The sequence below is a fragment of the Gorilla gorilla genome, chromosome 11 (assembly GCF_029281585.2).
Source record: "Gorilla gorilla gorilla isolate KB3781 chromosome 11, NHGRI_mGorGor1-v2.1_pri, whole genome shotgun sequence".
Classification (NCBI taxonomy): Eukaryota; Metazoa; Chordata; class Mammalia; order Primates; family Hominidae; genus Gorilla; species Gorilla gorilla.
This window is the reverse complement of record NC_073235.2, coordinates 91,499,931-91,513,649: the sequence shown is the minus strand read 5'-3', so window position 1 is coordinate 91,513,649 and position 13,719 is coordinate 91,499,931. Positions and strand designations below refer to the sequence as shown.

Here is a 13,719-nt window from a genome sequence, read left to right as displayed (position 1 = left end):
TCATCTCCAGGTAATGTGGATGATGAAATGAAGATGGCTAAGACTAAAGAATCATCTGTAAATTATAAACATAGAATCAAATGTAAATTATAAACAAAGGCAAATATTTTAAATTTGACACATTTCAAACATATTACCTTTTTAAAATTCCATTACTTGCAATAGTTCTCCCATGTGAATAGCCTCAATTGCTGCCCATTAACTGCTGCGTTACCCAGAGGTACAAAGGATCCTAAGAGATGTGTGGAACTGAAGTAGATTTTAATTGTAACAGTGCTATGGATCAAGGTCTCTACTATTATTCGGTCAAGGACACTTAAATTATATCTCTACAAGCAAAACAAAACTAATTTAATTTTTAAAAAGAGCTTCAAGACATAAAGTTATTTTCTGAACTTTAGAGCAACTTATTATACATGTGCTTTTCCCATCAAATTATATGACTTTAATAGTGGTGCCGTGACTTTTTTTTTTTTTGAGGCGGAGTCTCGCTCTGTCGCCCAGGCTGGAGTGCAGTGGCGCGATCTCGGCTCACTGCAAGCTCCGCCTCCTGGGTTCACGCCATTCTCCTGCCTCAGCCTCCCGAGTAGCTGGGACTACAGGCGCCCGCCACCACGCCCGGCTAATTTTTAGTATTTTTAGTAGAGACGGGGTTTCACCGTGTTAGCCAGGATGGTCTCGATCTCCTGACCTCGTGATCCACCCGCCTCGGCCTCCCAAAGTGCTGGGATTACAGGCGTGAGCCACCGCGCCCGGCCTGCCCTGACTTTTAAAAGGAAGATATAATGATATCTAGAATAAATTATTTTGTATATGATTAACACTGGTTGCTAGTAAAATGTACATACTTATATTGTAGGCATCATGTAGTAAACTTTATCTGTTCATCATGAAATTAGTGGTTCTCAACTTTGGCTATACACTAGAATTACTTGGAAACTTAAAAATATTGATGTCCAATCCAATTTAAATGTAATCTCTAGAGGTAGACTCAGAAATCAGTATTTTTTAAAGCTCTACAGATGATTTCACAGGGTCATCAATGTGGATAGCTGTTGCAGGAAACCAAGAAGTGGTGTTTTATAATAGCACAAATATATTTATAAAATGTTTTCTATAGCCATTTTTTAATGTAGTAATTGAGCACAAAGTTGTTACTGAAAATGCTCCTAAATAAATAGTCCATGGAACAATTTTATTTTGCTGCAACAGGAAAAATTGAGTCAAGCTCTACAAGGTAAATTATGCTAACAAAACACCAAGAAAAGAAAATATTATGAGGGAAAGAGAGAAAGTATTGTAGGAAATATTCATGATCAACGTGGGCCAAGACTGAACGATCATAAAATAAAATAAATTTAAAGCTATTAGCCAAAAGTAAAGTATAATTATAGAAATTGAAATCATTTGCCCCAAGGATTTTTTTCTCCCTTGTTTCTCATAAGTAGGAAACAAAACATAGGATGAAAAAATATGTACACTTTGAAAGGGCTTCTATTAATTCAAAACTGATGAGACTAAAGTACAATCCTTGGAGTTAGAGTAATCTGTACTAGAATTCCTCTTACACTCACTTCTTTTAAATTTAGTCTTTTAATCAATGGTTTAAATTCTATGCATGCCTTCCCAAATGTAGGGTAATATAAATATCCATAAATACCCACTTATTATTGCCTGAAAAACCTCTCTAAAATATCCAGATGGTTTTTTAATTTTTTTATTTTCTTATTTTTATTTATTTATTTTTTTTGGAGATGGAGTCTCACTCCAGGTTGGAGTGCAATGGCGTGATCTCAGCTCACTACAACCTCCACCTCCCAGGTTCCAGCAATTCTCCTGCCTCAGCCTCCCAAGTAGCTGGGATTATAGGCACCAGCCACTACACCCAGCTAATTTTTGTATTTTTAGTAGAGACTGGGTTTCACCACGTTGGCCAGGCTGGTCTTGAACTCCTGACCTCAGGTGATCTGCCTGCCTTGGCCTCCCAAAGTGCTGGGATTACAGGCATGAGCCACCATGCCTGGCCTCCAGATGGTTCTTAAGCATCATTTTTATAGAATGAAGTACTAGATTTTGATATAAAATATAACTTTCTAAAAACTATATTATTTGATTAACACAAAGAAAGTACATCTCTCAAGAGGCAATTGTTTGAAACACTTTATGTTTGTGATTGACTTAATCCTATATGCTATTTGAGTAATCCAATTATGTTTAATACCTTGGATATGTCTTTTAGTATTACTTTAGATTGATGTTGAAGGTACTTATAATGAAATTAGCCTATTATCTTTGTAATTTTAAGGTGAAAGGCAGGTTATTCTTATGTGTCTAATACAAAATGATGCCAAACTCTAAAAAATGACCTAATTAGATACTAATTGAATACATGTCTGATTACTTTTCTGGTTTCTTTTAATAGGGTCCTCTTGGGATACCAGGCTCTTCTGGTTTTCCAGGAAATCCTGGAATGAAGGTAAGATGTTAATGTTAATATGCAGTATTTAACGCTACATGATTACATGAGTCCCAAAGTGAAGAATGACATTTAATTAATTGAAAAGTGTGGAAGTTACTTTTAACTAAGGAAAGAGCCTAGAGTATGCTCATTTTTCATTATTACATGGAAAAAGATACATTAAAAAATAAAATTAACTGTATAAATATAATTAAGGGAGAATTACTTATAATTGTACCCTTATAATATCAAAGAACCTGATGTGTTAGGACTCTAATGCCAGCCAGTCAAAACAACTGTAAGGAATAGGAGCTTTAAACTGAATAGGAACTCTATTCTCTATTCTTGAATAGAGTACCTGGAAGTAATAAACAGCAGAATGTTCCAAACAATAGGAGGTTAGGAGGTTAAAATAAATTAGATGCTGTCAAAAGGCATCTAACATTTTCACCTAACATTTGTTATCACTCTGCACTGCCCCAGCCCCACAATCCAATTCTATGCAGCCATTAAAGGAGTGGGCACGGAGAATATTTGGCTCTTCATGTGGGAATGGATTAAAGTATTGTGTTGGATGACTTAACATTTGTAGTGATTCACAATTGGTTCTTTCTCTCAGTACTTTGGGATAAATTCAAGGATGACAGTAGAAGGACATTAGGATTACATTAGATAAACTGGTGAATTAATTCAGAACACCTCTTTCAAATTAACACATCTGATTTCCCCTGATGCCATGTTTCCCTTTGGCAAAGACATTCTTAATCCTGAAGAGATTATGCACAAGATTATGCTGTACAAAAATGACTGCGGTCACAGACAGTCACCTGGCCCCTCTAAACCTTGTTTTCTCATGGAATTTTGTTGAGGATTACGCGACACCATCTATGTAAACCTATCACATAGGGCCTGATGCAGAGGACACCCTCAATGTAGGTTCATGCTTCTTATTAGTTGTGCTACTCAAATTGGATTTAAACTTAGAAACAAACCAGAAGAAAAATGTCTGTAGCTGACATTTCAGATATTCCTTGAAAATGTGAGAATCACCAAGTCAAATTATTCTGTAGGATCTCTCTAATGACATATTCAAACACTGTGCTATGGGGATGCCGCTGCTTTAAAATAGTGCCTTAATTCCTTTCCCTGCATTCACTGAGAACTCAATGTGAACTCAAGTGGGTGGGATCTTCTTGGGTTCTCCTCTGAATCTGATCTGCTCCCTGAAGTCCTAATAATGTCACTACCACAGACTCTGGCCCAGACTCTCTATATACCCCTATCAAAACATGCAAAATCCCTTCCCTCTTTTTGTGAGACCCTCCGTCCCCAAATTGAGTTCTGGTTAAGGAAATACTCACAAATCTATGAATTAGCAAAAAGAGGTTTATACTGCAACTTTCATGGGGTTTACTTTAACTTCACTAGCAATCATAGTTTACACAACCATTCACTCTGGTTAATTCTCTCTCCTCTTGGGTGTTTGTGGTACTGGTTGTTGGCTATTGAAAACTGCTCAATAAAACTCAAACATCTAGCAAAACTGTTTCTGTTAGAAATTTTCTGTGTTTTCCTTCTTGCTTCTCTCCACCATAAAATTCCTGGATCTTTGTTTTTGAACAGGACCCTGCTTTTCCTGCAAAGTTCTGCCATGGTCTCTGCTCTCTGACTAAAGAATAAACTTCCAAATCCAGTTCTTTGCATTTCAATGAAGTGAAACAGAGATTCAATATGCTTTACTGATACTGATGAGATTCCTAAGGCTTAGAATTTTAGTTTTCCAGGCCTCTTTAGGATTAGATCCACATAGGTACATAATAAGCCAGATAAAATACAGAAACCAAGTTAAGTTTGAATTTCAGATGAGCAAAGAATACATGTTTAGTATAAGTATGCCTCAAATATTGCATGGGAAAAACTTATGCTAAAAGTTATTGTTGTTTATGTGAATGAAAACTCAACTAGGCATTTTTATTTGCCAGCTGGACTCACTATCTTGGCTTGAAATAAAGGGAGCTATTAAGTTACCTTAACCACTTCACTCTGCTCTTAATGTTGCACTTTAAAAAGTATCTTTTAATTCTTATCAAAGAAGTATTGTTTCTTTGGTTTAAAAATAGATGGTATTTTGCTTATAATGCTGCCAAAAATTAAGTTGATTAGACTTAAACAAAGTTGTAGCCCAGATGTTTTTCATTTTACTGATACATGCTTTCTTGAAGGTCACTGGAACTGAATTTTTACAACTCAAATCTTATATTCTGAAATATGATTTGTTATATGGCTTATATAGCAAGGAAACAATTTATTGTTCTGTAATGATGGTATGAAATTTTATACAGGCTTTTTACAGTGAGTTTCACAGATTTGGAAAACTATTGTCTAATCTTGCAGCACATTTTAGCTGATATTAGGTTGTTTTATAAATATTGGAAAATAATATGATTTATCCTCTGATGATTGCGTGAAGCTTTAATTTTGTAGTAAATTTCTAGACTTGAAATATCTAGCTTTACATTGAACAGAAACAACCTCTTTAAGCACAGTGGGTTGGTCAGTTTTTCTCCTTCATTTTATTTGTGTTAAAGAGTCCGAATATATACACTGTTTATACAGAAATGGGCTTGAATAACCTGAGTATTTATGTAAGAACATATTAAAAGTAAACCATGCGGATTTAAGAATATCTATTCTTTGATAAATATCTTAAATAAAAGATATTTAAGACTATCTTTTTCTTTGAGTAGACTCAGTGTGCCTGAGGTGTAGGGCTGTTTCTAGTTTTTCTTTATGAACTTAGATTATCTAAACTGTTTAATATGTAATAAGTGTAAATTCTGATAGATGTGGGAAGAAAAATTTCAGATTTTGTGGAGGTTCAGAGGAGAGGGAACTTAAGCTAACCCTGGTGTAGGGCTTCTACAACTGGAGATTGGATATGGAGAATATTCCTAGTGAAGAGGCCACCAGCGTCATCCCTTAAGAAGGAAGTGGGAAAGTAAGTGCACTCCTTAAGCTTGGTTGGGCACACATCTCTTGTAATCCTCTTTGGCCTCTTTCAGTATTTGGGTTTCAAATGTAAAATTCCAAATAAGCGGTCAACTTTGTACAATGCCACTCTCGTATTTTTCTTAAATTAACATTTCCCTTTCCACTCTTTTAGGGAGAAGCAGGTCCTACAGGGGCGCGAGGCCCTGAAGGTCCTCAAGGGCAGAGAGGTGAAACTGGGCCCCCAGGTCCAGTTGGCTCTCCAGGTCTTCCTGTAAGTTTCTAGCATATTTGAGAACCAGCCCAGAAAGCTGGACATTTCTTGTAACATCAGAACAAATTCAACCTATTTTTTTTTATTGATACATAATATTTGTACATATTTAGGGGGTACCTGTAATGTTTTGTTATATGCCTAAGATGTGTAATAATCAAGTCAGGGTATTTAAGATATCCATCCCGTTGAGCATATATCACTTCTATGTGTTGGGAACATTCTAAGTCCTCTTTTTCTAGCTATTTTGAAATATAAAATTTAATATATTCTCTGAATTCTGAATGAGTGCTTACAACTGTGAAAAAATATATTTCCCTTGTCAACTCTGTAAGTTTTACCTATTTTATGTAAAGGAGAATTAGTCAAAAAAGTAATTTTTATGATATAATGGTGGTTGATTTTTAAAAAACGCTTCTACTTCCTTTTTGAAGATGGCGGGACATCTGTATACTACCACATTTGTATCTAGATATTGCTTAATATTTCATTACATACTTTTAATGTACCTTTTAGGGTGCAATAGGAACTGATGGTACTCCTGGTGCCAAAGGCCCAACGGTGAGTACTGCATTTATGGCATGTGAAGCTCAAATGGGCATGATTCTTTAGACATTGGCCCCAGACTGCTACCTGTGTCTCTACTTACCACATCACTCTTGCTGTTTAATAGGGCTCTCCGGGTACCTCTGGTCCTCCTGGCTCGGCAGGGCCTCCTGGATCTCCAGGACCTCAGGGTAGCACTGGTCCTCAGGGAATTCGAGGCCAACCGGTAATGACCTTTGAAAGAACTATCATCCTTTAGTGTAATCTAAGAGCGCCAAGAGTAATAACATGTCATGTGATGCAATGAAACATAGATAACGTGACTTATCCAAATGTGGGAAGATGGGAGTCTTTGTGAAGTGAAAGCTAAATGTTGAGGTACAACTTAGATGTTTAAATTCTAAGTGGAACATTATTGCAGTATGTTAAATTTTAGTGTTCTTTTATTTAAAATAATAAGGTTACAACTTTATGGTTCACTTCATAGAATTTTATGAATAATTGAAAAATAAATATTATGAAAATATTATGCAAGCCAGTGTGAGGAATATGGAACTTCAATAGGAATTTATAATGACAATTAGGCTAGAGTTCAACAACTATTTCTTGAGAGTTATTGTTAAAGAGTGATTCAAATATATTAATCAGATTGAATGTCAGATTGAATGTTTTCATATTTTACAGAAATTATTTATTAGAAAAAATATTTTGATGAACCCATAAGAAATAAACACATTGAGAAGTTGTGCTTAATAGCTTTTAGCTTGATGTATAAAAATAAATATTTAAATAAATATTTACAGTTCTGTTCCAAGTAATGTGGTCATGCTGATAAATTCTCTTAAAGTGCTGGTGACAGATTTATTAAATCGTTAGTGTTGCTAGTGTCACATTTGATTTTACCAAGTTCTGAATTTTGCAATCCAGTTCTTACAACTTAAATTTCAGTTGGTATTTAAAGACACACCTACAGAAAACCCTCTAACATTCCAAGAGTGAAATGCCCTATTTGAAGTTGCTAAATTCTCAATAAATATGGCATAAATATAAAATTATTTTGATTCTGGGTAAACAAGTTCACATCCTAAAATACAGCCTAAATATATTTATCTATAGAAATTGTCATTGATAGTTCCAATTTTAATTTTCAAATTTGAATAATAACTCAATAATTCTATTTATTCTACTACACATGATAAAAAACATGATTTTAAAAATAAATCTCTTAAAGACCACTATAAATTAAATAAATGGCTTCCAAATTATACTGAATTTTATAAAAATTTACACATATTAACGTATTCACATGCATTCATTTTAAAATGATTATATTATACTACTGATGCAAAACCGACTCCGCTGGAGAGAATTTTTAAAGCCTATTTATTGTAACTAATTTGAGCAGATTGGACTAGCTAAATGTCCTGGTTCTTACAAACATCAATATATTTTTTTCAGGGTGATCCAGGAGTTCCAGGTTTCAAAGGAGAAGCTGGCCCAAAAGGGGAACCAGTAAGGTTTCATTGTTTTAATGATAAGTAGAACATAGTATTGTCTGGAAGTGTACAGCTCAAAATGCTCAAGGGTTTAAAATAATAATGAGAATTATAATAGCTTGAGATGAAAATATCTCATTGTTCCATATACTTTAAAATTTGTGACTGACTTCATTAAATTAGGCTTCCAACTATAATTCACTGGTTGGATGGGTCTTTCTGGTAACTGTCCTTCTGTTTTTAACAGGGGCCACATGGTATTCAGGGTCCGATAGGCCCACCCGGTGAAGAAGGCAAAAGAGGTCCCAGAGGTGACCCAGGAACAGTTGGTCCTCCAGGGCCAGTGGGAGAAAGGGTAAATTTAAATAATACAACACATTCTTAGGGTTGTGAGGGAATTATGTGTGTAAGTCTAAGAACAGTAAGGAAAACTAGAACAGTTAAGAGAAATGCTTGCAGGTTCCTTGCACAGTTCAGTACAGTTATGTGCAAATAGAAAGAGCCAACTGACTAATCATTATTCATACATTCAACTAATATTGGTTAAATCACTAGTCGATGCCAATTTGAGCCATCTGTGCTTGGAATTATATCAGTGAACAAGAAGGCTATGGTCCTAGTCCTCGTGTGGAGACTAGTAAATAGTTGTTTATTTTAGTGGAGAGGTAAACAATAAACAAGTCAATGGGTAAATAAAAATATATGTACACACTTTAAAAAGTGCCATACACACACTAAATAAAGGCATGACACATTGGAGAGTAACTACACGTATATGTCAGTGTTGTAATGTTAGATTAGGTGGTTAGGAAAGAGGATCCTCTGAGAAGATAGCATTTTAGCTGAGACCTGAAGATGATGATAAGCCAGTAGAAAACTTGGAAGGAAGAACATTCTTAGCAGAGGAAAAAGCAAATGCAAAGCTGGGAGGGCAGAAAGGACCTGGTGATTTTAAAGACCAGAAGAGGTAGCTGTGACTGGAGCACAGTGAGACAGGTCTGAAAAGAAGAACAATAATCTCACATTTATCTAGAGCTTTGGAGAATGCAAAGCGTTTCACAAAAATGTCACTAATGCATGTCATTGTTGACATTTTAATTGCTATAGATGGTACCTATGCCTCTCATCTCTAGATATCAGTTTTCTCTGTTTAATTTTACTATGAATCGTTAGAATATTTCCTTCCTTCCTTCCTTCCTTTCTTCCTTTTTTTTTTTCTGACAGAGTCTTGCTGTGTTGTCCAGGCTGGAGTGCAGTGGCACCATCTTGGCTCACTGCAACCTCTGCCTCCAAGGTTCAAGAAATTCTTGTGCCTCAGCCTTTTGAGTAGCTGGGATACAGGCACCTGCCACTATACCCAGCTAATTTTTGTATTTTTAGTAGAGACAGGTTTTCACCATGTTGGCCAGGCTGGTCTTGAACTCCTGACCTCAGGTGATCTGCCTGCCTTGGCCTCCCAAAGTGCAGAATATTTCTTGATTTGAGGAATTATTTGGCTCAGTACTTACATATTCTTCAAAATTTTAAATTTTTGCCATCGAGTCAGATTTTTCTCATGCATATCTATAGCCATGTTGGCTTGATGATGGCTCCTAAAACTTTATAGTGCTAAAAATAAAAATCACCTATTCATTACATATTGCAAAAATATCAACAACAATTAAGAATCACATTTTGGTCATTTGTAGGGTGCTCCTGGCAATCGTGGTTTTCCAGGCTCTGATGGTTTACCTGGGCCAAAGGTGAGGTTGCCCTGTCAATGTTGATACTTACGTGGGGGGTGCTCCAGAAGATGCCATTTTTCAGCACGGTGATCTAGCTATGGCCTGCATGGGCTCAGATCCAGAAAGGAGATGGATACAAATACCAGGCCTAACCCCAAACCTCTCTTGTGTAATTCCTGTATTAAGAGGCATAGGGGGGAAGGATGCTAGTTGGAGGAATGTGGTGACAAAATTTTATATGTTATATCAGTGCCTTGATTTGTATGTTATATTAGTGCCTTGATTTGTAAAACGATAATTTTACTTCTGCTTGCTTTTGTTTTTCTATACTCTTTTTCTTCATGCATCTGCTTTGCCTCGGTACAGGGTGCTCAAGGAGAACGGGGTCCTGTAGGTTCTTCAGGACCCAAAGGAAGCCAGGGGGATCCAGGACGTCCAGGGGAACCTGGGCTTCCAGGTGCTCGGGTAAGAATGTAGCAAGTGTTTGCTACATCAATGGGGAGAAGTGCTCCTGAGCATGCATTGGTCGGGTTTTTGTTTGTTTTTAAATTTAGTTTGTTTTTACAGTTTAGAACATTTCTTTGTTTTTATGGTTTTGATCCAATTCATTATTTTAAAAAATACTGGTTTGTTATTTTTATCATATATAGAAAACACAGTAACTTCTAGTCTCTCCTCAAAGCAGTATGTATTAATAGCTTTATCACTTGGCATGAGAAAAAAATCCTGTTTGTCAAATTTTATAACTTTACTTGTTAGCAAGTAAAGAATTTTTAAATATTTGTAAATATACTTTTATAGCAATATAGCAAATAAAGTAATTTTGGCAGAGAAATTCTGAAAATTTTTATTTTAACAATACATCACTTAAAATTTATTTGATTTACAGAAATGTCATTCTATTCAGTTGACAAAAATGCAACACTATTTTTACTCTTAAGAATCTTTACTTCAACTGCATATCAGCAACAAACTGACAGTTGCTTTTTTATTTTCAGGGTTTGACAGGAAATCCTGGTGTTCAAGGTCCTGAAGGAAAACTTGGACCTTTGGTAAGTAATTTAAACAGAAGTCCACAACCACTAATATTTTTCAATAGACATGCAACTTAAATGATATTTATTTAGGTTAATGTTTTTGATTATATGGGTGCTGGTCATATTGACATATTTATACCAACTTCTGGAAGCATATTCTTAGGATCTATTTTCAAGTTGACAAAAATGTAGATCAAATTTTACCAAGATAAATATTTGAGATTGAATTGCCTCCCTGCCTGACATCAGTGAAAATGTTAAAATGATATAGTTTTTAATGTTGGTGAAATTTGTCTATTAGCAATGTTCTCATTTTTATATCCTTTTAATTTTATATGTTTAAGAGATAAGTAGGTATGAATTTTGACAACTTATATATTCTAAGATCTTCCCTTGTCCTGCAATGTGAAATAGAAGTCCTGAATTTTCATTACCACAAACCAGAGTAAATGAAAGAAGAAAGATTTCCCCTATTAATATGATTGTCAGGAGACATCATGAGGAAGCTCATGTCTAGAATAAGAATAAAATCTCTCTTCTAGTTACTTAAAATACTTCAGTGTTTTCAAAAAACCTATTCAACTGTCCTGATTCTTTAACATGAAAATGCAAGATAATTTAAAATTTATGTAACATAATAGTAAGCAAAGGTAAGTGACACTTTGGGTGATGCTATATTTAGAAACAACTTACATGAAACTTACATGGCTCCTGTCAATTCTATAGGGTGCTCCAGGGGAAGATGGCCGTCCAGGTCCTCCAGGCTCCATAGGAATCAGAGGGCAGCCTGGGAGCATGGGCCTTCCAGGCCCCAAAGGTAGCAGTGTGAGTACAGTGTATAATATGTTGGCCACCTCATCATGATCCTCATTTGGAGGAGGTATGTTTTTGACAAATTGAAGGAATTATACAAAAGTTTCATTTATTCTTTAGGGTGACCCTGGGAAACCTGGAGAAGCAGGAAATGCTGGAGTTCCTGGGCAGAGGGTAAATATACATTTTCTGCTAAAGAAAAATAATGTAGGTACTATTTAAATTATCATAGACTCACCTCACAAATATCTGTGTGTGATACTAGGGAGCTCCTGGAAAAGATGGTGAAGTTGGTCCTTCTGGTCCTGTGGGCCCGCCGGTATGTGATTTTTGTGTGTGTGTGTGAGAATATATATATATATACACACATTGCATTTTTCAATGATGTTTGTTTAAGACTTATGCATAAGTTTCAGGGAAAGTGAATAAGAATGTATGGGAATGAAGAATTTCTGTTATACCTTCTCTTTTGATTTCTGTGAGATAATGTCTTCTGCCTTTTTAAATATAATGATTGATCTTTTTACTTTAAACTTCTGTAAAACTCTGACTGCAAAGGTTTTTATATGTCACAGTTAAGGACTATATCAACTGAGGAAAACAGTGTGTAACAAATATTTTATAAAATATTTTATTTAAAATATTTAAATACTCAATTATCTACCTTCTCTCAATAATGCATCTCATAAAAATTTATGTAAGGCCGGGCATGGTGGCTCACGCCTGTAATCCCAGTACTTAGGGAGGCCAGGGTAGGTGGATTACCTGAGGTCAGGAGTTCAAGACCAGCCTGGCCAACATGGTGAAACCCTGCCTCTATTAAAAATACAAAAATTAGCCAGGCATGGTGGCGTGTGCCTGTAATCCTAGCTATTCAGGAGGCTGAGGTAGGAGAATCACTTGAACCCAGGAGGCGGAGGTTGTAGTGAGCCAAAATTACACCGTTGCACTTCAGCCTGGGTGGCAGAGCAAGACTCCATCTCCAAAAAAAATAAAAAATTATTTAAGGTATTTTTTAGGAGGTAAAAGGAATAATACTTATTCTTTGAGGTCTATTTTCATTTTAGGATTTTCAAATGAAGTGTTTATCAGAAATATTTTGGCATATTTATTTTTTTCGGGGTGGGGCAGTTTAAATCTTTCTAAAATGTTAGCTTTGCTTTCTTTAGTCATTCTGTTTTTGAAGTCTTGATAAATAATTCTTAAGACATTCAGAAATAAACTATAATAAAAATATTATGTTTTTAGATTACATATACAAAAGTAATGGGTTTTCCTATATTCAATCCAATTTCCCCATAAGTTTACAATTGGCTCCAGACATTTAAGTTTGGATCAAAAAATAAATACATGTTATCAGTTACTGGCTTTAGAAGATATTTTCTCACCTCCAGAGACTTCAAACAATACCATTTGGTTACTATTAATACTAGTTTATTACCTGGCTAAAGAGAAAAACATGTGATTGGAAGAAATACAAATAAATATCAGTACTTCTAGTGGTTCACATAGAGAGGAAGCAGACAAAGATCTGGTTATATTCACAATTATTTTCTCCTTCACAACTTAGGGTCTAGCTGGTGAAAGAGGAGAACAAGGACCTCCAGGCCCCACAGGTTTTCAGGTATGCACTAATTCGGTTTTCCATTTCATCTTCCATTAACTAAAATGTTTTTTTTTTTTTTAAAAAAAAGATATGGTCAGAAGATTTGAAATTCTACAATTTTCAAAAAGTCATCCCTCTTTTAGTAGATAGTATAGACATTTGGATAAAATCAAACATTTTTGTTCAAAGTAAAGGAATGGACTTCTAAAAAAACTGATCAAACCTGCAAATTATGAACAAAACAAATAAAAAAACAAAAAAGTAATGAAAAGATATCAGGAATAAAATGTTTCTGATAGCTCAACAAAGTTTATGAAACCATTTTAAGGCTGATTTAGTTTTATCGGCACAGTGACTAGAATTTTTTGTTGAACAAAGTTTCATAATTTATCTACATATATCAGTATGTACATTATTTAATAGGAGGAAGATCATAATTTGTAAAAAAAACTTTCTGGACTGACTTTAAATAATATTCTAGCAGTCTAAAATATTGTTCACAGAGCCATAAAAACTCTATAAATATGAAGAAACTCCTGTTACATTATCTCTTTTTTTGCTAAGTGGTGTGCAGATGAAAATACAATCCTATAAATTGACTAGCTGTTGTGTTTTATTGGTAGTCTTTTTTTAATGCTTCTGAACAATATTTTTTACTTAAAATGTCTGAACAATATATTTTCATTGAAAATATAGTCTTGGAGACCCCATAAAAGGTAAACTGTCAACACTGGTAGCCTGTTAAACTTTCACAGATTCACAATTTTATTTTCTTAC

General features: G+C 35.0%; 1 protein-coding gene across 2 annotated transcripts in view; it reads left to right on the top strand.

Annotated features, from left to right (window-relative positions):
• The window catches only part of COL5A2 (collagen type V alpha 2 chain), a 147,995-nt gene that overhangs the window by 105,981 nt on the left and 28,295 nt on the right, over nt 1–13,719 (top strand). For both annotated transcript variants that reach the window (XM_063695055.1, XM_019021978.3), the window contains 13 exons: nt 2,423–2,476; nt 5,622–5,720; nt 6,237–6,281; nt 6,394–6,492; nt 7,725–7,778; nt 8,010–8,117; nt 9,451–9,504; nt 9,853–9,951; nt 10,485–10,538; nt 11,250–11,348; nt 11,457–11,510; nt 11,602–11,655; nt 12,907–12,960. In XM_063695055.1, coding sequence (XP_063551125.1) covers nt 2,423–2,476; nt 5,622–5,720; nt 6,237–6,281; nt 6,394–6,492; nt 7,725–7,778; nt 8,010–8,117; nt 9,451–9,504; nt 9,853–9,951; nt 10,485–10,538; nt 11,250–11,348; nt 11,457–11,510; nt 11,602–11,655; nt 12,907–12,960 — 927 coding nt within the window. The remainder of the gene's footprint in view (nt 1–2,422; nt 2,477–5,621; nt 5,721–6,236; nt 6,282–6,393; nt 6,493–7,724; nt 7,779–8,009; nt 8,118–9,450; nt 9,505–9,852; nt 9,952–10,484; nt 10,539–11,249; nt 11,349–11,456; nt 11,511–11,601; nt 11,656–12,906; nt 12,961–13,719) is intronic.